Here is a 25,615-nt window from a genome sequence, read left to right on the forward strand (position 1 = left end):
TTGATCTTCTCATCATACAAAAATCAAGCTCACTACGTTCAAGCTAGTGCTTCACTGATTGCTTCCTATTATTGGAATGTCTAACAAATTTAAAAACTGTTTCGGTGCCAATACCATACTGCTGTGTTGAAATTCATCCTGATGGTTGAATTTGAACAACGCTTTTTTCTAGCCTTTATATATATATTTCTCCGTTTTTAAATTTAACAGTCCTCAAATTACCAAAGGTCAACAGCATGTGTCATAGAAGTCGAAAAACAAAAAATCCTTTTGGAAATTTAGCGTTATCTCAAAGCAAAAACATAAACTAATTCACGTTTTTCAACTGATTCCTCAACTAACCCTGAACAGAAGCTTGTGTATTTATAAATACCCGTCATGGCTCAAGAAATGTGATTTGTGAACACTAGCTCTTATCGCTTTGCTTTTTAAAATCCCAACTGGTGCTGAACTGGATCATGCACCTGAATTATCTATTAAGCTGTCAAAACGGACATCCGAACAAGACAGGCATAAATTGGCCCGTTCATCTGCCTGGCGTAACAACGTGTAATTTCAGAAAGTAAAACAAATTAGTGAAAATGGAACTGACCTACTGAAAACAAGACTGGCCCAGTTTTGTATTAAGAAACCTAATCTTAAAAACTAAATAAAAAGTGGAATAAAATTTGTTCGGATATGTGCACAAGAAATAACCACTCTTCTTTGATTATTATGATTAATAAATTCCATTCACACAAACTACCATTGATTCGATTTTATTTTATTGCTTTCTATGGAACACAGCACTCAGTTGCAACCATCTATCAGCTAATGTTAACCGAGTTATATACGAGTTATTGGTCCTACATTGTCACCACTCAAAACTCAACACTGTTCGACATTCTTCGAGAAAGAATCCATCGATTTCCACTTTGATTTGGGGTCATTATTGTTACGCTGTAAAACCTCGCAGCTTTTTACCGTTAGAAACCCGATCTTAGCCCGATCACCTGCCAATTCCGACATGCTGCTGGTCGGGCAAACCCTGTGGGGAAATCTCGGGGAACCCTTGATCCTCTCCCGAAGGGTTGGTACGATCGAGGATCGTCGATTCGCTACAACAGGAGGCAACATGAAGTTCACTTTCGGTTCGGACCCGGTCAAGCGTAGATCTTCGACGGATGTTTGGTTAATAGTAAAAACATCCGATCGTCTACGATCACTCATAGATGACACTTCATCTTCGGCGTCCACTTCCGCAAAGATCGTAAGCTTCGAAGGCAAGACTGTGCCTAGGTTCAAACCTCCAAGCGTTGAAACAGACGCAGTATTGCGCATTCGCGGTCCAAACAGGTTCCAGATTCGGTTTAGCACGCCTCCTCCACCTTCCTCTATACTCGAAGATCGATATCCAGATAAGCCTATTCGATCGCGGCCCAGTTCAATCCGCGGCTGAGAGCTGAAGGTCACGTTTCGTTTCATTGGTGATAGCATAGGATCGACGGAAGGCCAACTCGCACGTGGTATGATCGGGGGCAGCACGGACAGTAGCAGCATTGGCAGTCCACTGGTCGTACTGGGGTCCGACATTTCCAGGGGTTTCACATTCGGATCAGATGATCGCGACGAAGATCTGGAAGACTTTTCGTTGAGGAGTTTTTCCAACCGAACGATTTCCGCATCTAGCATCTCGATCTCTTTCTTGTACACTCGATTTTGAACCTCCACTCGGAACTGCAGCTCCCTGCGATCATCCAGCACAAATCTTCGGGTATTACATTCCACTTTGAGCCCCATACTGTGGATAACTGGATCGTACACTTCACCCTTATCGAAGATATCCTTCAGCTTCGGAAGAAACAGTAGACAGAGCGTTGCCGTCGTTGAGATCAGAATGAAACCTGCCGTGATCACGAACGCCAAGGTTACTTTCTCGTACAACAAGTTGGCTAGGACTACAACGCTAGCGCTGGTGATCACTACGCTGTACACTGAAATTCCAATATACTGAGAATCGTTCAAGGCTGGAATTTTCACATTCCGAGTCTGCCATGCCATGTAGACACCCACGAGCAACAGGAGACCTTTGTAGGCGTACAACGTTCCCAGCCAACTCTCGTAATGCCTCGATCGACACAGTTCGACTTGTGGCAGGAAAACCACGGTCCTGTCGGTAGCACTGATCTCCAGTGACAGATTGTGTAAGTGTCGCTCCATTGGATCCGCAGCCATCCAAAATGACACAACGCAGGCATCCAGCAGCAGCAATGCACCGATCACCGAGATCAACTGAGTATCCCTCAAGATCTTATCCTTGCAGAGTCCCCCCGCGCTGTGCGTGAACAGTCGATAGACTCGAAATGTCTTGGCAAACATGGATCCGAATGCGAGTGAGAAACCAGCCGACAGAAAGTAGATTCTGGCCATGCAGATCGACGAGAAGGTCACCGATGACCACGGTAGCGTTGAGTGATCGAGTCCCAGTAGGATCGTGGCCATGTAGACTAGTATACACCCGGTAACAGTGATCGTGCTCAGCTTTGGGCTGGACAGTTTGATCGCTCTGGAATTAAGACAAACATTAGAACCATGTTTCCAGTAAATAAATACTTCTTACTTGAGTTTCCTGAAGTGTAGATTCAATCCAAGAAACAACAGCGAGATTCCAATTCCCACCACGGACAACACCACCACCATGTAGAACGCCAACGGTGAAATGGTATCAACTCGAAGCCTCAAACTTCGCTTCGCGATCGGTACCTGGCCGGATTCCCACTCCACCATACCGCACTTGGGGCAACCGAAATCTAACGAATTGTTCTTCGGATAGTAGAACGCAATGAGCTGCAGCCGTCCGCCTTGGATCTGATGGAACGAAGTGGTTCCCACGCGATCAGCTCCGTCGAACGAAACCGGCCCGGAGATTCCGTTGAACTTCAGACTGTCGAACTGGCTGAGCAGTTCTTTGGCGATGTCGAACCGCGTGTAGTCGTAATGAGCCAATCGGGTACGGTTCCGGTGGGCCACCTGTGTCCACGTTCGTTCTGCGCCGCGGAGGGCCAACGCGATCGCCCATACCGCGTCGTAGGTTTGGGGAGCGAATTGGGATACCGGTTCGGTCACGTTCATTTCAGCTAGCTTGCGGAGGAAAATGTCGTTTGTCTGGGGAAAGAGAATATTTAAAGTAATCGTTCAAGAGCGTATGAGTTAGAGTGCGTCATCCGTTATATGAGAAAATGGAAATATTGATCGTATCTTATCAGACCAATGCTTTTTAGGTCCCATTCGGGGTGCAAAATTTGGGCACGATCGGTTAGGTCTACAATTTGCGCATCGCGTTTGAAGTTTCAATGGGATTTTACATGGGAAAACGTACTTTTTTACATTTTTCTCATAAGAGGTAAAATTTTTCTAAAACCACACAGATCGAAAAAAGAGTGTGAAATTCTGTGACATATGATGCACATTATTGGAGCGTGGGATATCATAGAAGTTTACATGACATATCATGTAAAGTTCATGAAATATCATGTAAACTTCCATTATATGTCATGTAATTCAGCATGACTCTGAGAGTTTACATGACATATAACACAAATTTACATGATATATCATGTAAACCATCATAACACTAAGTTTACATGACTAAAATGAAGTTTACATGACGTGTAAATCTCATTATTTTTATCTGTGTATAGAACCGATAATGTTAAATCGTAGCCTTAGATTTGCTGAAAAACTTTCCCGAAGACCACGAAGGGATCTGATGCTTATCAAAAGAGTTCTAGTGCTGACAAGGCTGGCAGAAACAGCGTGATTTTGTTATCATTGTTATTCCTTTACATGTTACAGTTGAAACACATGCATGCTGTTTGTCGAATATAACTTTTTTACAAGCATCAGATCACTTTGCAGTCTTCGACAAAGTTTTCCAGGATATTATAGGCTATACTTCAACATTAGGTTAGATAGTTTCAAACCAACTTATGGGAAAAATGCAAAACAGTATGATTTTTCATAGAAAATACCATTCAAATTTAAATTGCAATGAGCAAAGTGTCGACGCAACCGATTGTGCTCAAATTTCGCACAGTTGCTCAGGACCCGAAGTGGAATCAAAAAAGTCTTGATCTGAGAAAACGATTGCGATGACCCAGTCAAGCATGAGTGCATATTAGGTTCAAAAAGTTTAGTATTGGGAATGTCAAAAATATAAGTACATACAGTCAGGTTTTTTTACGCGGGGAATACGTACCGCGTAAAAAAAAACTCAGTTCAAATTTCGAAAAACCGCGTAAAAAAAGTCTCACCATTTCTCGACGAATCATGCAAAAATAAGACGATGAAATTTTTTTTTGTATGGAGTTTTCATTTACGCGGCCGCGTAAATCAAAACCGCGTAAAAAAAACCTGACTGTATAGGGATTTGTATACACAGTTAAACACAAGGTCCTAATTGGCGCAGCTAGCAAGTTCTATGTAGATTACCTAGGAGAGTAGTTCTGTCTGAAACTTTCTTGAAATCCCCCTGAAGCGACCATGAAAACCTGAGAAGCCCCCCAATACCACAGGAACCCATCAAAAACCCTTTAATACGTTTAAAAACATCTCTAAGACCCATGGAAACTCTCTGCAGCCCTTATGATAGACTTGGAAAGCCCTGAAAAGCTTTGAAATACCTAAAATCGCCTTTGAAACACCCAACCCCCCGAAATCCCCTTGAAGTTTACCTAAAATTAATAGGTTTTATAGCTTTAGGGAATCCTCTGAAATCCCTTGAAACAACCTGAAACTCTTCTGAACCCCAAAAAAGGCAGTTAAATGCCTTAAAATGTCTTGGAACGCCTCTGAAAACGCCCCGTAAGCTCACCAGAAAACCTTGTGAAGCCCCCCTTAAACCACTTGAAATGTCCTCAAACCTCCTAAAACGCCTTTGGCATCTCTTTTAGGTTTGCCTGCATACACGCCAGTGAAGTTCTTCAAAACTTTCCTGAAACGCCCAAAACCGCCCTGAAATGCCTAACTACGCCTAAACATGAAGTTAGCTCACAAGTTCTTCTGTTGATAAACTTAGAGAGTAGTTCTGTCTGAAAGCCCCCTAAAATCCCCCTGACAGCTTGAGAAGCCCTCTTTTGTCCCCACACACTTAGAATAAATTACAGTATTCGGTGAAAAAAATCACCGAAACTGGTCTGTAAACAAGCAAACTACAGTATTACGGCGAAATCGATGAAATTGCAGGAGGAAATCGGTGAAATCTAAGAAATCACCGAAGAACCGGTGAAATCAGACAAACTTACAGGAGACCTGTGAATATTTTACCAAACAGATCGGTGATGGGACTATTTTACCGTACTACTGTAAAATCCGTTTGACAGCCACGCTGGCAGCTTCGAGCATCAGTTCTATTAGAATTTGCGCATCATCTCCAAGCAAGACTCTCTTGTACAGTGGCAGCAAGTGTGGTTCCTGATCAGAAGGTCATGTATTCATTCCCATCATCGACGTTTCTTATGAAAATATTGTTTTTTTGTGCTCGCATAAAATCGCCGTAAATTTGTAAAATTTACCGTACGTTCAGTGATATTGAGAATTCATTTGTAAACAAACATACCGAACGTTCTGCGATTTTTACGGTAAATTTGTAAAAAGTACCGAACGTTCCGGTAATTTTGACAGATGCATTTTCCTGCGATTCGCGGTACGTTCGGTGGTTTGAAAAATCACCGAACTTTTTACCGTACGTTCAGCTGTTGAGATTACGGTAAAATTTTACCGTAATCCGTCATTTTTTCTAAGTGTGCAGGAACCTACATACTTAAACACTTGAAACGCCTAAGACTCATTAAAACTTTAACATTAAATTAAAACCCCTGAAAACCGCTCTGAAACCACCTGAAATCAGTGTTGGGAATACTCACTTGGGAAAAGTTATACTCACTTGCTTCTATCTCAGTCCAGAAGCGTGCTATCAAAAAATGATGTTTGAAGGGCTTTTAGATTGTAGTTTAATCTAAAAGTTTGTCGAATAAAGTAAAGGTCGCAGACGCATCCCAAAACCATGAGAGAACTGTGAGTATAGCGTGAGTATAAATTACATGAATTTTACTCACCTCGTACTCACAGCTCTCTCACAACTTTGGTATGCGTCTGCGACTTTTACTTTATTCGGAAAACTTTTAGATTAAACTACAAACTAAAAGCCCTTCAAACATCATTTTTTGATAGCACGCTTCTGGACTGAGATAGAAGCAAGTGAGTATTCCCAAAACTGCCTGAAATGCCTTAATATACCCTAAAACGGCTTGAATAAACATCGCTGAAGTCCTCCACAGCTCAGTTGAAAGCAAGTTAGGTCACATAATGCCCTTCTGATACTCCCTGGAACGCCCTGTAATGCTTTGAAATGCCTTGGAGCGCCTCTGAGAACCCTCAGAAATCTAATGAAGTTTACCTAAAAACCTGTTAAGCCCTTTAAACTTCAGTGAAGGTTTCTGGAATCTCTTGAAACGCTCTTAAACTCTGAAACCTCGTGATGCCTTTAAACATTCTTGAAACACCTCTCATAACGTTCTAAATCTACTGAAGCTCATCTGAAAATCTGTGAAGCCCGCTAAGTCTTCTGAAACGCCTTGAAACGCCTCTGGATTTCCTCTGAAGCTCGCTTGTAAGCTCCTTGCTACCCTCTGAAACCCCCTAAAACGCTCTGAAATGCCCAACGCTTCTGAAAACTCCCCCGACTAGATGAGAAAAACCAATTTTTTACAGGTTTTGTAATTTTATTACAATGATTCTTGTAACAGCGGCTGTGATAGAACGTGTACCATTCTGTGAGAATGTTGCGTGAGAATCCTTCTGAGGTTTGTGAGAGAATTCTGCTCAAGATCCTGAGAAAATCATCTTAATGATTGTGTGAATTCTCCTCATGTTTCTGAAATAATCCTCTTCATGATTCTGTGAAGAATTAGCATTAACTGAAAATTCACAAATACGAAGAAATAAAAAAAAAACAAACTCTTCATGAGTCTGGTATCATCTTCCTCAGGATTCTGAAAGAATCCTTCTAAGGATTCTGTGAGAGTCTTGCCTAGGATTCTATAAGCACCTTCTTCATGATTCTGGTATCGTCCTCCTTAGAATTCTGGGAGCATACTTCTGAAAGAATCCACCTAAGGATTCTGGGAGAACCTTCCTCAGGTTCTGTGAGAATTCTCTTCAAGGATCTGGCAGATTCCTCCACTGGCAGCATCCCCATCAGAATTCTATGAGAATCCTGTTCAGGTTATTATGAGAATCCTACTCAGATTTCCGTGGGAGCCTCAGGATTCCGTGAGAACCTTCCTCAAGATTCTGTAAGAATCATCTTCAAGATTCCAGTGGATTCTGGAATCATACTCTTCTAGATTCTGAAAGAAGCATCCAAAGATTTCTGTGAGAATCGATCCCCAGAATCTGTGGGAATCTTATTCAAGTTTCTGGGATTATATTCTATACTAGGGTTCTGGGTGCATACTTCGCTGGATTATGTGATAATCCTATTCAAGATTCTGACAGAATCATCATCTGGATTCTGGGTTATTGTGAGAATCCTCCTCAAGATTGTGGGACAATTCTCATAATTCTAGGGGATTTCTCTTAAGGATTCTAGATGATTCTTTCTCAGGATTCTGTAAAAATGCTTTTCTAGATTCCGGAAACATCCACCTCAAAATTTTGCGAAAATCTTCTTAAATTTTTTGTTAGAAAGCATATTGTAACAAATGTTGTTATACACCTGTTTGAATAAATACAAATAAGTTTGAAAGAGTTTTTAGTGAAATCTAAGATATTTTTTGTGAAGTTTCTGAATGTACTTCTAGTACAATTGCAATGGAATTCCCAATTAACATTTACGCTGTATAAGAATGGAACAAACGACTCTTGTTTGCTTAAGCTTAAAAAAACTGCTATTCAGCTTGTACTGCTTCTTGGGTTTATGGTAAATTTCCGGAATCAAACTTCTGGAGGACTTTATCATGCAATTTGTAGCGAAATTCCTGAATAATTTTTAACCCTCTAATACCCAAATTTTTGATTTTGATCTAAATATCATTTTTCGTCATCTAAAATCGATTTAAACATGTTTTGGAAGATGATTCTGTTTAATTCTCGATTTCGTGAATTTCAGTTTTTGATTTTTCTAATTTTTATTTTTGAACATCCTCAAACTTTTATATTTTTCCTGGAAGCCAATTTGGGGAACGGATTTTTTGACATGAAAACATTTTGAGATTTTATGATTATTGTTGAAATATAATTATTTAAAAAAAATTTCACAGAAAATTTTATTTTCCGTGTAATTTTAAGGAAAATATTTTTAGAGTGTATTCGATTCCCTTAAACTATTAAACAAGGATAGAATGATTTGGGAAAAATTTAAAATATGTTAATTGTAGCGATACAATGCAAAATAAACAATGAGTTCTGAAAGGTGACTAAAACATCAATTTTTCAATGATTTTTAAAAAAAGTAAATACGCTTTAAAATACACCAAAAACCATTTTGAGATGTACAGAACAGTCCTAAATATCAGTCAAAAATATAAAAAAAAATTATTTTCCACGAAACAAAAATTACAAAAATGCTCAAATTATACCCCGTCTAAAGGCGGGATTGGGTATTAGAGGGTTAATGGAATTTGAGAAGAAACTGTTGGTGAAATCACTCAGCAACGCCTTGTAAAAATTCTAATGGAGTTTCTGTGGCAATTTCTGGTCGATCTTCTAGTGAGGACGTTCTAATAAATAATTCCTGGTGGGATACTTGGAGAAATTTCTAGTTGAATCCCTGGGAGAATTTTTAGTGATATTCCGAATGAAATTCCTTGTGAGTTTTTGAAGAGAGTTTTAGCAAAATCCACAGCAGAATTTATTAAACTCGATTATTTTTTTTGTGGAATTTTTAGAAAAAACTGGCAGCCAAATTTCTAGAAATACCTAGAGCAATTTCTAGGAAAATTCTTGGAGGAATTCCTTCTACAATTTTTAGAGACATTTTCGGTGCACTTTTGGCAGTTTCTTCTTATGATTTTTTTAAGAATTGCTGGTAATATTCCTGGAGAAATTTTTGATCAATTCCTGGAGAACTTTCTCGAAAAAAAAAATCCTGGAACCAATGTCAAAATCACGAATTTTGAACTGTAGAACTTTGGAGTTGGATTCAATTCTGGAAGTGTCCTCTGGGGAATAGGTTCTGGAATATCCGGAAGTGGCCAGATCTATTGTTGCTCATCGGCTCAGTGTCTATTGACATCTGGCTGATAAATCCTGAATTTTGAGCCGGTGTACAGTGAAGCTGCAAGAAATTCAAAAAGTCTCCTCTGCGGATTAGTTTGCTGAAGTTTCTAGTGATTTTTTGGAAAAAAAAATCTAGTGGAATCTATGGCGCAATTTATAGTCATGTCCCCAAAGGAATTTGTTGTGTGAAATTTGGAGAAAATGCTAACTTTGAAAAAAAAAATCTTAAAAACATTTATGATGACATTTCTAGAGAGACCTCTGGCAAAATTTCTTGTGAGAAGTTTGAATGAATTTCTTGTGCAATTTTTTCAGAATTTTTCAATAAAATGCTTGGATAAAGTACTGACAAATACTTGGAGAAATTTCTTATGCAGAAGAAAATCAAATTCCTGAAGGAACTACCCGTGCAGCAGTGGCGTAGCTAGCAATTTGGAGGCCCGGTGCGGAACCAGATTACTGGGCCCTCATGAAAATTACCGATGTACATATTTTACAATGATAAATCTATACATTTTACTCTCGAATGATCGCGCTGTTGTGTTTTGTACAAAACGTTGAAAGACTTTTGTACTCTGCTTTAGCATCTGCTGGCAGTGGTGGCCAACTGACTGACGGAAGGGTAGTCCACCTGGGATTTTATCAATAATGTACATATAATTCTCAAGAAATTCCAGGAAAAATTATTACAAAAAATACTCCTATGATTTTTTTTGAACCATATATTCTTCCAAGAAGTTACATCAGAATTCCGGAAGTCCTTCTTCTAGAATTTCTTTAAACATTCTTCCGTGGTTTCTTTCAGGAGATCCTCCAAATTTTGATTTCAACAGAAGTTAAGTATTTCTCCATAGATTCTTCAAGGGTTTCTCAAATATTCCCTCACGTAACTCTTTTAGAGATTTCTCGAAAAAAAATCTTAGCATTTCCTCAAGCATTCATCGTTCATCTTGGCGTTCTTTTGAAGATTTCTTCATCTTTTTTTTTTCAAGGATTCCTTTAAAAATTAATGCAACGCTTTTATTCGAAAAATTTCTGTAAAGAATTTTCAAGAAGTTTCTCTGAGGTTTTAATAAAAGATTTATTCTAGAATTCCTCCAGGAAATTTCTAAAGAGTCCATTGGATAACAATTAAAAAAAAAACACTCTCCAAGGATTCCTACAGAAGTTCCTCTAAGAAAATTCTCAGAAGAACTTCTGTTCTGAAGGAATCCTTTTGAAAAATCCTTCTGGAATTCCTCCAACGAATTCATTAATATTCATGCACACTAGGAGTTTTCCCAAGGATTCTTTCAGGAATCTTTGCTAGCATTCCTCTGGAAACTCCTTTGAAGATTTCGATTTTTTGTAAGACTCCATAATGTTTGCGATTTTTTAAAAGACTCCATCAAAACTCTTTCGAGAAACCTTTTGGAAAATTATTAAGTTTCCATAAAGCATCTCAGTCAAACATTTTTCAAGGATTTATTAATGATTCCTCTAGAAATTCCTCCAAAAAATCGTTAGAAAATTGACTGAGAATTCCTGGTAGGGTCAACATTCTCTTAGTAATCTTACAATCCCGAACTCATCGTATTCGAAAACAAAGCGATTACGACACCGATTGATTACGCAATTTTTGTTATTATTCATGCCTCTTAAGACTGTTTGCCACTTTCTGCAGGAATTCTAGAATGCCTAGCCCTTTAAAAATTATCAAAAGATTATTTGAGAATTTCTTCAAGAAGCCTGTTAGAAACTCCTTCTTGTTTAATTTAATTAATATTTTTTTCAACGATTCTACCGAGGATTACTTGTGGGATTCCCGAGCAAAGGCGGATAACTAAGTGATATCACTTTGATAATAAACTATGTTATCGGTATTATCATCTTGTTATTTTTGTTATCATCTTTTCCAATTGATGATAATCAGATGATAACAAATTTAGTTATCAATAATTTTGGTCTATCACGATAACATAAAAATACTAAATAATAACAAAATATGTTATCAGTTTCAAACGCACATTTCAAAGCTTTCCCAGAACTGAGGGTTTGGCGGATCTCGAATCTAAAAATAGATTCCGCTTTCCATCTTCAATGCGACTGCAGTACGAAAGCGTAGCCTTCAACCACTCTCCCTCTCACTGAGTCCCGTTGGTATAGCGGCTATCGGCTGCGACCGATAATCACTCGATCAGGGTTCAAGACCTACTGGGCGCAATAGTTGAAAACATGGGTTATTGTTATAAGAAACTTTTTTCAACTGCTAGTCATGTCGGTAAAGTAGATTTTTACTATTTTCGTCGATAAAATAGCTCGGAATGATAACCCAATGATAACAAAACCTGTTATCAATCAGCTGTATTTTTTCATGTTGATAACTAAATGTAATATTGAATAAAATATTGTATAACACAATTAGTTATCAACTTGAACATAATGATAACTTAACTTCTTATCATTTTGGTATTCGTGGAGTAAATTTGAGTTATCATTTTTGTTATGTTGGCTCTTAATTCAACCTAAATGATAACAAAGTCAATTATCAAACGAATGATAACCAGGTAACAGAACTTGTTTTCATTTTGTTATCCGCCTTTGCTGCTTTTTTCAGGGATTGCTTTAGGAATCTTTCCAAGGTTTTATTCAAAGTTCTGAAGGAATTTCTTCAAAGAGGCTTTTAGAAATTGCTCCTAAACTTTCTTCAGAAATTTTCCAAAGGTGTCTTCAGTAGTTCATTAAATAAATGGTCTTGCAATTTCTCGAAAGATTCTTTCACAATTTATTCAATTATTCTCTTAGAATTTCCTAAATTTATTTCATGCTTAAACTGATTTCCCCAGATATTTTGAAAAATAATTTTGTACAAGAAATCTTTCGGGAGCAAGGATTTCTTCATGTATTTGTATAATTACTCCTGCAAGATTTTTTTCGAAGATTCTTACACTAGTTCCTCCAAGAAATTGTATAGGAATTCTTCCAGAGGATGCTTTGAGTGTTTTGCAAGAAATGCTAAAAAAAATGTCCAAAAAGCCATTCAAGGATTCAGCCAAGGATCGGTATATTCACCTCGCTCCATTCATATTCACTCCTCTTTGCTGAAGTAAATTGAGAAAGATGCAACAAACGGATTGTCGTGATCAAACACGCAACCCCATCATCAGTGGGAAGCGAAGCGCAAGCTGCTTAACATGGATATTCATTGCCGATCGTCGCAGTTTGGATTGCAAGCGAATGAATGAATGACGCATGGTGACGAATGCTGGTGAGCGATCGAAGCGGCTATTATCATAACAAGAAGACAATTTCTGCATGTAATGCATACATTTTTAGTGTATTGTTGTTGAAATGCTAGATTAGCAAAGAAAATAATGAACACTTTTTGAAAAATTCAAAAATTCGTATGCTCAATATCCCTCACGAATCGCATCACCGCTCGATCGCTTGCGATGCGAATGTGGACGAATGTTTAAATTCCAAGTGTGGCTTCCCACCGTTCGCCGGAGTTTGCTGTCGTCGCTGACAAGCAAACACACAAACTAAAGCGACAATTGTTGACTGTATTCGAATGTGGAAGAAGATGAAAAGTGGAAATCAGGAACCCTGGATTCAGCAACTGTTTCTTTAGAAATTCCAAAAAAAAAAGAAATATAAGAATTCTTTCAAGAATTCTCACAGAAGTTCCTGTAAGAAATTCTATTAAAATATCGCAAAACATTTTTAGAAATTGCTTTGTGCATTTCTCTGGTAATCACCTTATTTTTATGGAAATGCTTTAGGTATTTCCTTTGAGATTTTCTTCGTTGTAAATTCTTGTTTTTTTTTAATTCACAAGAGTATATCTCATATAACTTCAAACATGATAACCGAAGGAGTTTCGTAAGTAATTATCAAAATAAATTTCCAGAGGAATTTCCAAAGAAATTTTCTGAGGAATTACCGAAGAAGTTTTCAAAAAAATGCCACTTAAATGTACACACAAATTGACTAAGAAATTTTCAAAGTACCTGTCGAATGAATTTCTAAGGAACTATTGAAAGAATTGCAAATATAATTGTAACTTTCAAGTTTAGGATAGAGACGAACCAGCCAAGGGCTGAAAGTCTCTTTAATAAAGACAAATCAATCAATCAATCAATGTATCTTTCAATAAACTTCCGACAATACTTATCCCGTAGGATTTCCCTGATAAATTTTCAAAGTAATTGCATAAAGAATTTCGAAAAGTAGTGCTGTAGACATTTTCACACATAATTTCCCAAATCAATTTCGAGAAATTGACAAAAGAGTTACCGAATCAAATTCCGAAGAAATCGCCGTAACAGTTTTCAAAAACATTCTTCAAAAAAATAACAAACATAATCGCCAAATTAATTTCCAAAGTAAATGCCAAATTAATAAGCCAATCAATTTCCGTAGGAATTGGCAAAGAAGTTTCCAGAAGTTATTCCCAAAGTAATTAGCAGTGGATTTTTCAAACGATTTGTCAAAAAAGGCAAAAAGTTGCATACGAAATTTCTGATGAAATTTCCATAGCAATAAAAATCTGAAGAATTCCGCAAAGCCATTGCTGCAGCATTTCCGAGAATTGATTAGAGAAGTTTCCAAAGGAATTGCTTAACAATTTCTCAAAAGAATTGCTGCAGAAATTTGCAATGAGACTTCTAACGGAGATAAAAAAAAAACTATTTTTTTGCCAAATGGAATAGCGAGCTCAGTTTTCGACATAATAGCTGAGACAGTTTTCAAAAGAATTGCCAAAGAAATTTTCTAAATTAATGTAGAATAAATTCAGAAAAAAATACATAAAAAGGTATTTCCGAAGGAAATTTTCAGAGTAGTTGCTGAAGGGATTTCTAAATATTTTTTAAAGATATTTTTTAACGAATTGCTGCACGAATTTTCAAAGTAATTACTGAAAAAGATACATAAGAAATTTTTGATGAAATAGTTCAAAAAATGTAATGAAAAAATGTAAAAATTTCTCCAAGAATTCTCACAGAAATTCTTCCAAGAAATTCTACTGGGATTCTTTCAATGAATCCTTTAGGTATTCTACTCCACGAATTCTATCTTGGATATTTTTTACGATTAATCTAGCATTTACTTCTACGTTTTCTTAAAAGATTTCCTTCGAAAGTTGCTACAGCGATTGCTTCAGAAACTCCTCCTTTAATAATATATATTCCCAAGAGTTCCATAAAAAGTATCTTAAAAATTTCCACAAACGATTCCTTTAGGGCTACCCCATATAATCACTTTAGAAATTTTCCAGAGGAATCCATTAAGACTTTCATCGAGATTTTTTTAAAGAAATTTTTACAAAATTTCATTTGCAATACTTCAAAAAGTTTTTTTTGAAGTCATTTAGCCCTTTAGTTATACCTGCAGGGATTTGTTCAAAAATTCCTCCAACAATTGCTGTAGGAAATCGTCCAAAGATTCCTTTGGCGATTTTTTCAAGTCCTCTTTTAGAATTCGTTAAAGAATACTTTAAGAAACTCCAGCGAAGATTTAATATTTTTTTTTCAAGGATTTTTTCAACCTACGTTACAAAGATTCGTTCAGGGATTTCTCAAAGTTTTCCTTCAGATATCCCTACAAGGATGAACACATTCATCCCCAAAGGGTTCCTACAGTAATTCCTCCAAGGCAATAAGGCTTGCGCACTTTAGAATCGGTACACTTTCAACCGGCTGCCGCTCAAAAACGGTGTCACTTGGAAAAAAGTGCTGTTAGAAGCAATTGAAGCTTATCTATTGTAGTTTGTAAGAAAATTATAAAATTTGCTGTTTTTATATTTTTAGATGAACTATTGATCTGAATTCGTAAATAGTGCCAGTTTTTTCTGCACACATTGAGCAAAAACCAATCATTGTCAGATTCAAGATTTGTGTAGGAATATATAATTACCAAACCCACCAATTACGCAGTATAGAATAGTTGATGGTATTATGATTGTTGATTTAGGGAGGTAAAATATCCCATGAGTGTTTTAAAATTTGCAATATAGCTATGGTAAGCCTTTGTTTGAAGGGATTTATGGAAAATCGAAAGCTTGCATAGATATTTAAGGTCAAAAAAGTTGTTTTCGCATAAACTTTAGTTCGACAAATACGCATTCGGGAAGGATACTAAACGAAAAGTGTTGGTATACAAGAAACCAATGATTTGATGCGGAACAATATAAATAATCGTGGCTCGAAAGCTGTGTGGACTATTGCTGACGAAATGCATTGGATGTGTTTTGATGGCGTGAAATATCTAACGATTTCTTTAAATAAAACTGAATCAACTCAAAAGTTTTTTATTTGTGATCATAGAATCACATCTATAGTTCCATAATCTATATGGTTTTCAGTGTTTTATCCATGAAAACTATCTTATTCTAGGCTTATTATGGGGAGTTAGCCTTATAACTGTTAATTTCCGACTACTGTGAGGGAAAACTGATAGTAATTCCAGAAATAATCAAGGTTTCGATATGAATTAAGTTGGGCCACTTGAATTGGGGAATTGTAAATCCAAAAAAACGATCCCAAGAAATATTTTTTCACAAAAAAATTCTTTGAGTAAAATTATGTTTTGAATATAGCGTATGGAAAATAAGGCTATAAGTTTATTATGGTCTTGTGAACCATATTTGTCAAGAGTTTAATGTCGTAACTTATTTTGAGCATATCTTTGATGAATATAATTTCGTTTTTTGTGGAAATATCAGCCCGAAAGCTGTGAAATTTGCAAATGTTGACGATCATTGGTTTGTGCAGAATGAAATGGCATGAATTTCACAATCAGGTCAAAATTTTATCTTGAAGAAATAAAAACTGAATTTTTCATATTTTTCCTACAAAATACAATAAAAAAGCTTCATTTGCTTCTTACAACATTTTTTTCTAGGTTAAACCGTTTTTGATCTGCAGCCGGTTGAAAGTGTACCGATTCTAAAGTGCGCAGGCTTTATATAGGAAGTCTTATTATTTTTTAATTTGCTCCAAAGAATTTGAGAGGAATTCTTTTAGGCTTCCGCCATTGATTTTGTGAGAGATAATCTAGGTATTTAATAGCCCGCCCTTATTTTGCAAAAATGGGAAATTTTATAAGTTTGTTAGTGGAAAATGATAGTTATAGCTAAGAAATGATCGTGTCAAAATTTGAAGTCCGTATCTCAAGGCTAAGTGGTTCCTCAAGGGGCCTAAAGTTGTCTAAAATGGTATGGCACCAAAAAACATGAAATTTTTATCGATACGCTATTCTACTAAAACCGGTGATTTTAGGACCCTTAAGGGCCGAAAATGTGCTTAGAATTGGGATATCTCTACTCGTTTTTGAGTAATTGAACAAAATAGTTTCCTTCGGAATCTAAAAAAATGGTCAAAAATGCTGATTTTTCGGTTGTTTTTTGTCAATAACTTGGAAACGAGTAGAGATATCGCAAATCTAATCACATTTTTGGCCCATAAGGGTCCTGAAATCACCGGTTTTAGTAGATTAGCGTATTTTTTCATCGATAAAAATTTCATGTTTTTTTGGTCCCATACCATTTTTGACAAATTTAGGCCCCTTGAGGGACCACTTAGCCTTGAGATACAGACTTTAAATTTTGACACGATCATTTCTTAGCTAAAACTATCATTTTCCACTAACGAACTTATAACATTTCTAATTTTTGCAAAATAAGGGACGGCCTAGTATTTAATCATAAGTTCTTCTAAAAATCCGCTTGATTTCAAAATTTCTTCAGGAATCCTTTACGTAAATCCTCAAAGTATTCCTAGTACTTCTAGTACTACTTCATAATACTGTAGTAATCCTTCAAGGATGTCATCAAAGATACATACCTCAAAATCATGATTCACTCCAAATACATCTTGGAATTCATCTAGACGATTCTCCAAAGATTCCTTTAAAAATTCCTCCAAAAATTCCTGTATCTTCTTGGAGAAACCTCTAAATCTAAAGGAATCCTTGGAGAAATTCCTTAAGGGTTATCTAATGGATTCCTTGATAGACTTCATGAAACAATCCTAGAAGGACTTTATGAAGGAATTCGAAGAAGTATTTCTGGACGAATGGTTGTAGAAATGCCTAAAAAAATCATGAAGCAATTCCTGAAGGATTTCTTGAAAAGTTCCTGAAGAAAAGCTTGCAGGTATCATTATAAGTATTCCTGAATCAATGCGTAGAAAAATTTCTGAAGCAATCACTGAAAAAAGTTCTGAAGTTAATCTTACAGGAATTTTTGTAGAACTCTTTGAAGTAACTGTTAGTTAAATTATAAAAGATATTCCCGAAGGCAAGGTAAGTATTTACCTTGCCCGAAGGAATTCCTGCAGAAACCCTTCAAGGAATACTTGGAAAGAAATACTTGATGAAAAAGTTGGAATACGTTGATTGCACTTATTTTTTATACGAGAGCAAAAATAACCGACTAACTATTGTTATTATGGTTTTGACGTGACATGTGTTCAGATCTTAATTTTCATAAATGGGGCCCCTGAATTTTCTAAGCTATGTTAACAGCTATGTTTGGTCCTGTGGTTAGGATATCAGGGACGTTTTGATAATGTTCATGAATTTTACTTCCATATCAGTATTGAATTTCGTAAAATTCAATTGTGATTTCTTGCACTTTTTTTGTATTTTGGGGCCCCTGCAGGTAAAGAGAGTAATCATCAAACTAATCAAAACTAAACTAACTAAACTACTTGAATAAAGTGTGCACATTTACAATTGTTAATAATAGGACTACAAATTAGCCATCTGTGTGCTCCATTCCAAAAACTATTGATAATCTCGAAGGGGCCCCTACATACCTATCAGCAGATCTGTAAACTTTCGCTTTTTTAAGAACTTTATTAAAACTAGTGTTTAGTAACTTTCTTTGATTTGGAGGCCCTCTGAACCCGGGGCCCGGTGCGGACCGCACCCTCCGCACCCCCCTTGCTACGCCACTGCCGTGCAGTTTCTGTAAATTTGAGATTTTTTCTAATGAATTGTGAGACAAGTACAATGATACACTAAGCCCAGGGAGTCGAAAAAAATTTCCCGACTGGAACGGAAATCGTACCCGCCGTCTTCGGACTGGCGATCCATAGCCCTAACCACTAGACTAGTTGGAGACCCAAGGATATGTTGGTTATGAGTTCCCTTAGGGAGAAACATCAGAAAATACAAATATAGCTGCCATAACGACCGACTTGGACCCCTACTCAAGCTTTCAAGAGCACCAATCATAAAAAATCGTGAACAAATACCTTCAATTTGAAAAACCTGCCCCTTTTTGCAAGTGACCAAAGCCAGGATTAACGAGTGCGGCTTGGATTGAGGCTTCGTTCGTCAGATTTGTGCCTCTAATGTTTGTATGCAAAATTTCAATGGGATTTCTTGATGATTCACCTTAATATAAAATTCTTTAAAAGTTTTCTGGTGAATTTTCTGGAGAAATTCCTGATAATATTTATAGAAGGATTCCTAGTGATATGCCTGATAAAGATGGAGTGCCTAGTTTTTTTTTATAGTACTTAGTGCAGTCCATAGCGCAATTAAAATTTGATTTCCTAAATGAATGTGTTAGTAAAACTCTATAGAAATTGTGTTTTGAAGAAATTTCTGCCGAAAGAGACTTTCCAACAAACATTTACGCTGTATAAAAGTGGCTCAAGCTTGGGCTCCAACGACTCTTAAGCAAACTTCAACTTAAGAAACTACTATTTAGCTAGTTTTGTTTCTTAGGTTCTGAGCAAGTCGGGCTTTGACCCACGGGTGGTCTGCTGCAGCAAGCAACGATGCGTCCGGTGCGTCCGACGGCCAACCGAAGAAAAAGGAAAAGTCATGGCCAACCTTGTTCTGGTTGACAACGCGCTGACAGCAGGGCGTTAGGCGTTACTTGGAAAAGGCTGTTTTCGGTTCGTTAGTGATTGGGGGCAACACTCTAAAATAAGCTAAAGACATGTTGCTTATTATGCATTACACTCCACACATCCTCCTCCTCCTCTCTAAAAAAAATTAGAAAAAGATCCTTGTTTTTGGTCACAAAACCAACGAGCAACAACTGACATTTCGTGACAGCTGAATTTGAGCTACACTTGACGTTACTTTTTCTCTTTTCGCGAATCTCGTCTCAGCTTTGATCTAAACTTAATAAACTCACAATAACAGTAACTGGAAGATTATATAGTCTGTGCCACTTTTATAGAGTTCCTATGATATCTATTTCTGGAGTCTTTCTACTTTCTACTTTACTATGTATTATCAGACTGCTATTACTATCGAGCCCTTACAAACTACTTTTGGTTGTAGACCAGCAATCTTTAACAGGTGATGAGTACTCCCGTGTCACCAATTTACGGGTTATTTACACTACATCCGGTCAGGAACTGGACGAAGTTTACAGTACAGAGAAAACCTGATCTTGGTTGGGATTTGAGCTACATCACGCTCTGTTGAACAGAGACACTTTTGAACGTCCACGTCTCGTTCTAACGCAGGTTGCAACCTATCATTACCAGGCACGGATCCAACATATTAACATATGGCTATGAGCATTCTTAAACGAGTATCACGAGCTGCTCTAAGCCTACCTCTAGAGCAAGTTGAAGGGCAAAAGCTGTATTCCCCTTGCTATCAATCGAGTTTTATCTGTTGATCGCTCAATAATCTACTCGGAGAATGAACAACTGAGTTCTTGCTACACTGTTTTTCTTAAAACCAATATGTCAAACTCGTCAGACAACCATGTACAATCGAATATCGGCCTACAAAGAAATACAGAGAAAAGAAACCAAAATAATAAGAGAAATGTTCTGTTGGTATTATCGAACTCTGTGATAGCATTTCATGCAATAATATTTCTTCGGAGGAATTAATATCTTCGATACATGTATTCAGTTTCCAGGACTATCGATCAGACACTCTTTATTATGAAGCAGTACGAATACCATTATATACTAACTGCTTCAAATACCATACCATTAAAGTTTTCTACCCTTGAGGCCTCTACTGAACCGTTTTGGGCTGCTGAGGCCTCTACTGAACCGTAGGCTGTGTGTTGCACACTTCCTTTGCAGTGTGCTAGAGTTATCCTTTCCCTCAATTTTTGTGGAGTGCACTCTCTCTGTGCTTTTCTGTGCTTGGCTCTGTGTTTAACTCTACGCAAGATTGATAAGATTTTGAATCAATCGATCCATCAGTTGTAAGTCCTGAACAAGCCTAACAACTTTGTTGAAAACACAATAACTTTCTAATTAATTTATCAGGTGTCTTTTTGTTAGTTGGAAGCATCAATCAAATGCACTGTGCATTCTTTTCCGCGTCATCAAGAATAGAGCCAGTGCTGCGATTTGTCTCTGGCATAGTTACAAAAGGCTCTCATTCATATGTACGTCTCCGTTTCTCAGGAAAAAAGGGAGACAAGCACTTGAGATTGTACACAGGCTTTTTGGCACCGCACTGTGCATGCCGACAATCCCTGCGTCTAATGTCAATTTCTAAGTTCTCGGCAAACACATTCATGAGCTGAAAACACATAGGAAGACTAACCAAGTCCCAGAAGGGTCGGTTTACCATAACTTATTCTTGATTCTCGGGTATACGGCTCGTCCGTTGCTAGTGCTTATTTTGGAAAGTACACAAATCAATTGAAAATATTCGTTTTGATGATTGTTTCCCTTTGCTTATTACTTTGCACGATATTTTACGCATCAGCGAGGCAGTGTTGGTGCTTCAAGCTCATTTTGCTACGAATTGAGCAATAAAACATACAAACATAATAAACGTCATGTTGAATCGAATGCTAATTTTTGGCCTTTGTCAGCCCTCTTCAAAATCCTAATGAAATTGTCCTGTCAGCCAAGATTCGTTTTTTTTTTAAACAATGAAAATACATCTGATTTGCTTTCCAAAATGGAGATGACTGTTAACTTTTATCGTTTTTAAATCCGAGAGCTCGGATACCACTTCTGGATTGCCGGGGTTCAGAGTACACCATCATTTCCGCTCTACTTTCCCTAAACATCGGGAGCATGAACTACTAAACGTTGCACAAGAATCAATTTTCTTTTTTGTTTCACGATAATGCACTGTGTTCTTATATTTGTTGCACAATTTCTTAGTGAAAATACACTCCGAATCCGTAATTTTACAAAAATAATACATATCAGAGCAATCCTCGATTTCAATTCACTAACTTTTCTGTGTTCGTAATTCTCATACTTTTGGCGATTTTTCATACGATCTGATTGTTATTTTCAATAAATCATAGGAATTTCTTGAAACAGCGCCTCGATAGCTAAACAGTAATACATCCAGGGGTGCGCATAAGCGGACTACACCGAATAACAAACGCTTTGCCCTAAGCGGTGTATGTTGGCAACACAAGTGCTCCGCAACAAACGCAAATCATGCGACGATGGCAATAAAACAAACATCACTTGCCGTGCGTGCGTCGATATTCCGGGTTTTCTGCAAAAATTTTCGACTCTCATCATCGGATTCCTAAGCATTTGGACGAAATGCGACTCTTGCATAGCTCAAAGTCGAATTCCAGTTCTAAACCATACGAAAAATCACGGTGTAAACAGTGCGAGACATTGCCTTCCTGGCAAACAAACTCTTGAGTGATCTTTGTCATTTTATTTACGAAAAAAAATCCCAATTCAAAAAAATCCCAAATTCAACATTTTTGCATCGTTATCAAGATCACCAATCGTTTGTAGGTACAGCATTTTCTGCATCAAAATGTAGAGTAAAGCGGACAATAAAAAAAACTTCTTTTTACAGTGTTCTGTAGCCCTGAAGGCTTGCAGAATATTCCATCTTTCGATCCAAAAAACTACTTCATCGCTCTTCCTGGGTGGACCTAATAACATAAGAATTAATGGTTCACTAAATCATCTTTCTCTGACCAAAAATCAAAGCATCATTGATCGTTTAAGCCTGGAGCACATAGCGTCCGTCCCGTCAAGGTGCGTTTTTTTACCGTTTTCTCAAGGGAAATATGTCAAACTACTGTCACGCACACGCAAACGTATGCATTGTGTGGGCACTTTAGAGAACCTTCGCCATCTAAATCCAAAACAACAAATCAGTGGCATTTTGTTTTTATCTATTCCGTAATCGAATTCTTCTGGTGCTCTTCTACAACCTTTTGGCATCACCAGCCGGAGCCAAAACAATTAGGTGATTCTCCAGAAACCATCTTTGATTATTTGATAACATAACGTAATTCAACCACTCCAGCGGCTTCGGTGTCACCAGCTGAACCCTAAACTCGGTGACTCTCAAGGCTACATTTGGTTAATCGATCCCAAAATCGATCACTCCGGCGCTCTTCCAGAGCGCCTACGGCATCACCATCCACAACCGAAATAATCCGATGACTATCCGGGCCTTTTTTACAGTTCGATCCCCACATAAAATCAATCCAGCGCTCTTCCAGAGCAACTTCGACATCACCCGCCGAAATGTTAAGCAACTCGGTGGCTCTCCAGGCCAGTTTTCTGTTCGATTCCGAAATCGAATAACTCCGGCGCTCTTCCAGAGCGCCTTCAGCATCACTAGCCGAAACCAAATTTTTGCAGAGGCTCTCCAGGTCACGTTTCTATTCGATACCGACATCGAATCACTCCGGCGCTCTTCTAGAGCGCCTTCGGCATCACCAGCCGAAACCAAATAATTGCAGTAGTTTTCCAGGCCACGTTTCCATTCGATCCCAAAATCGAATCATTCCGGCGCTCTTCCAGAGCGCCTTCGGCATCATCAGCCAAAACAAAAAATATTGCGGTGGCCCTCCAGGCCACTTTTCCTTTTCGAACCCGAAATTCGAATTAGTCCGGCGCTCTTCCAGAGCGCCTCCGACATTAGTAGCCGGAACCAGTAATATCGCTTCAAAAACCATTCCCTCTAGCTCCCCGACCATTTTCAATTGCCAAACTAAACAACACATTTCTATCTTATTCACCCTTTCACGTTCTGTTTTTTTTTTTTTTTTTCAAAAATGACCAACAATGCGCGACATTTGCTTTCCATTGCAGACGACAATCATCAGCCACGGGATTCACTTTTTTTTTCACTTTATTATACTTACAAATCTCCAGAGCAAGCCACAGCTTATTGCGAAAATTCGCAATAAACCTGGCAGGTTCGCCATTGAGCAAGTCGGGCTTTGACCCACGGGTGGTCTGCTGCAGCAAGCAACGATGCGTCCGGTGCGTCCGACGGCCAACCGAAGAAAAAGGAAAAGTCATGGCCAACCTTGTTCTGGTTGACAACGCGCTGACAGCAGGGCGTTAGGCGTTACTTGGAAAAGGCTGTTTTCGGTTCGTTAGTGATTGGGGGCAACACTCTAAAATAAGCTAAAGACATGTTGCTTATTATGCATTACACTCCACACAGGTTCTGATTAGATTCACGGAGATTTTACAGATGAAATTCTGTGAAAAAGATCCTGGTAGAATTTATACTGTAACTTCTAGAAAAATGTCAGGTGAAATTTCTGACGAATTTTTTTAAGTAATTTGGTAAGGCCAATGCAAATATTTAATTTGTTTTATGTCATCCCCCCCTTCAAAAATCCCAAAATATTGAAGGGGCAAAAAACATGGCTGCCCATGACACCATTTTCAATAGAAAAAATGTTTACAAGCAATTATTTTTCAATAGTTGAATTTTTTTTTCAATAGTTTGCATAATTTGTAATTTTTCAATAGATTTTTTTGTTCGTTCCTTGTTTATTTTTACCCCCCCCCCTCGTACCCGATGAGAGACCTCGGACATAAAAGAAAAGCAATATTTGCATCGGCCCAATTTAAAAAAAAATGATCAAATTTCTAGAGAGACTTCAGGAAATATTTCTTATGAGATTCCTGGATCAATTTCCAATGATTTTTTTTTTTGAAGATTTCCTATTACGAGGCAATAACTTGACTTCCATCAATCTGACGCATAAATTGTGTTCAGCTTTCTATTCATGCAAAATGATTGTAACGCAAGATATTTTAGTTGAAGTAAATTTCATATTTCTAAAAACTGTAAAACTTGATTTTTAAGTAAAATTCCAAAAGTGTTCTAAAGTTGTAAACTAGTATTACCAGTAGCTGGTAGAGCTGATTTCTGTCTGTTTATTAACGGTGCAAGTTTCCGTAAATTAATGGAAATACACATAAGACAGACGGGAATCAATTGAAGTTAGCAATTGTTGATCTAGTAATGCTTGTTTTGCTAACACCAGAGATTTATTCAGAAAATGCTCTAGTCTTTCTTCAGATTTTTTAAGGGATTCTTCCAAAGATTCACTATTATTCACTCAACGAATCTTTTCACATTGTTTTCCAATGGATAAACTTATTTTTCTAAAAATTCTTTCAGAATCTTCTCCAGGGATATATCCAAGAATGTTTCTGGTGTTTTATTTATTTTGTCCCTGAATTACTGTTTTTCCAGTGATTTATCCAAGAACCCCTTCAAAGATTCAGAAATTCTTCAAATGATTGCTCTAAGGATTCCTCCAAGAATTTCGTCAGGGATTGCTCTAGAATTGCTTGAGATTTTTTCCAGAAATTACTTAAGGAATTTCTGCAAGATTTACATTTGGGGATGCCATTAGGTATTCCTCCATGACTTCTATCAAAAGTTTACCCAGAAATTGTTATAATCTTAAAATTTATCAAAAAAATTCTCCGGAGCATCTTCCAAGAATTTCAACAGAAGTTCTTGCAAAGATTCTAACAGGGATTTATGCAGGAATTTTTCCACGGTTTTTTTTTTTCAAAGAGTTCCCGTAGAGATTTCTACAGGGATTTTTCCAGAACCCCACTAGGGGTTGATCTAAAAACTTCCTCAGGGATTCGTCTTGAAATTCTATTTCTACGATTTTTTCTTCCTGGAATTCCTTCAGAAAGTCCTGATTCATTTTGCGAAGTGAAAGCTCTCAGCAGTAAGTATTAACTTACCAAACCACTGAGTGCTGTTCCCATTCCAACGATGCTGTTATAGCTGGACACTAGCAGCACATTTTCCACGGCCTTCAGCAGGATCGGCAACGGACACACACTATTCTGCTCAAGCCACCAGAAAGAAATATGGGTATCCTGTAGAATCCATGCGTATTCCGATCCGTACATTCCCAGGTGGTAAGCCTACGAATAGAATGAATGAGCATCTGAAGCGATGAAACATGTATGATTCCGATATGAAATAGGTACCTCGCAAAAAACTTTAGGAGCGATTTCATGTGAGAAACTTCCGATAATCACTCGAATGTCCTTTTCCTGTAAGAAGAAAATAATGAGTTATATCAACACTAATTGTCTTCCTTAGTTACTGTCGTGTACCTATAATAGAACAGCAAGAACTCTTACCTAACGTTGGCATCATT

The 25,615-nt window shown here is 37.5% G+C and overlaps 1 protein-coding gene across 1 annotated transcript in view; it reads right to left on the minus strand.

Annotated features, from left to right (window-relative positions):
* Positions 1-860: 860 nt before the first annotated feature.
* The window catches only part of LOC134283906 (gamma-aminobutyric acid type B receptor subunit 2-like), a 32,809-nt gene continuing 8,054 nt past the window's right edge, over positions 861-25,615 (minus strand). Inside the window, exons 4-7 of the mRNA XM_062849032.1 lie at positions 25,443-25,508; positions 25,191-25,376; positions 2,600-3,144; positions 861-2,545 (exon numbers count right to left, since the gene is read on the minus strand). Coding sequence (XP_062705016.1) covers positions 868-2,545; positions 2,600-3,144; positions 25,191-25,376; positions 25,443-25,508 — 2,475 coding nt within the window. The 3' untranslated portion in view covers positions 861-867. The remainder of the gene's footprint in view (positions 2,546-2,599; positions 3,145-25,190; positions 25,377-25,442; positions 25,509-25,615) is intronic.

This window comes from Aedes albopictus, chromosome 2 (assembly GCF_035046485.1).
Source record: "Aedes albopictus strain Foshan chromosome 2, AalbF5, whole genome shotgun sequence".
Classification (NCBI taxonomy): domain Eukaryota; kingdom Metazoa; phylum Arthropoda; class Insecta; order Diptera; family Culicidae; genus Aedes; species Aedes albopictus.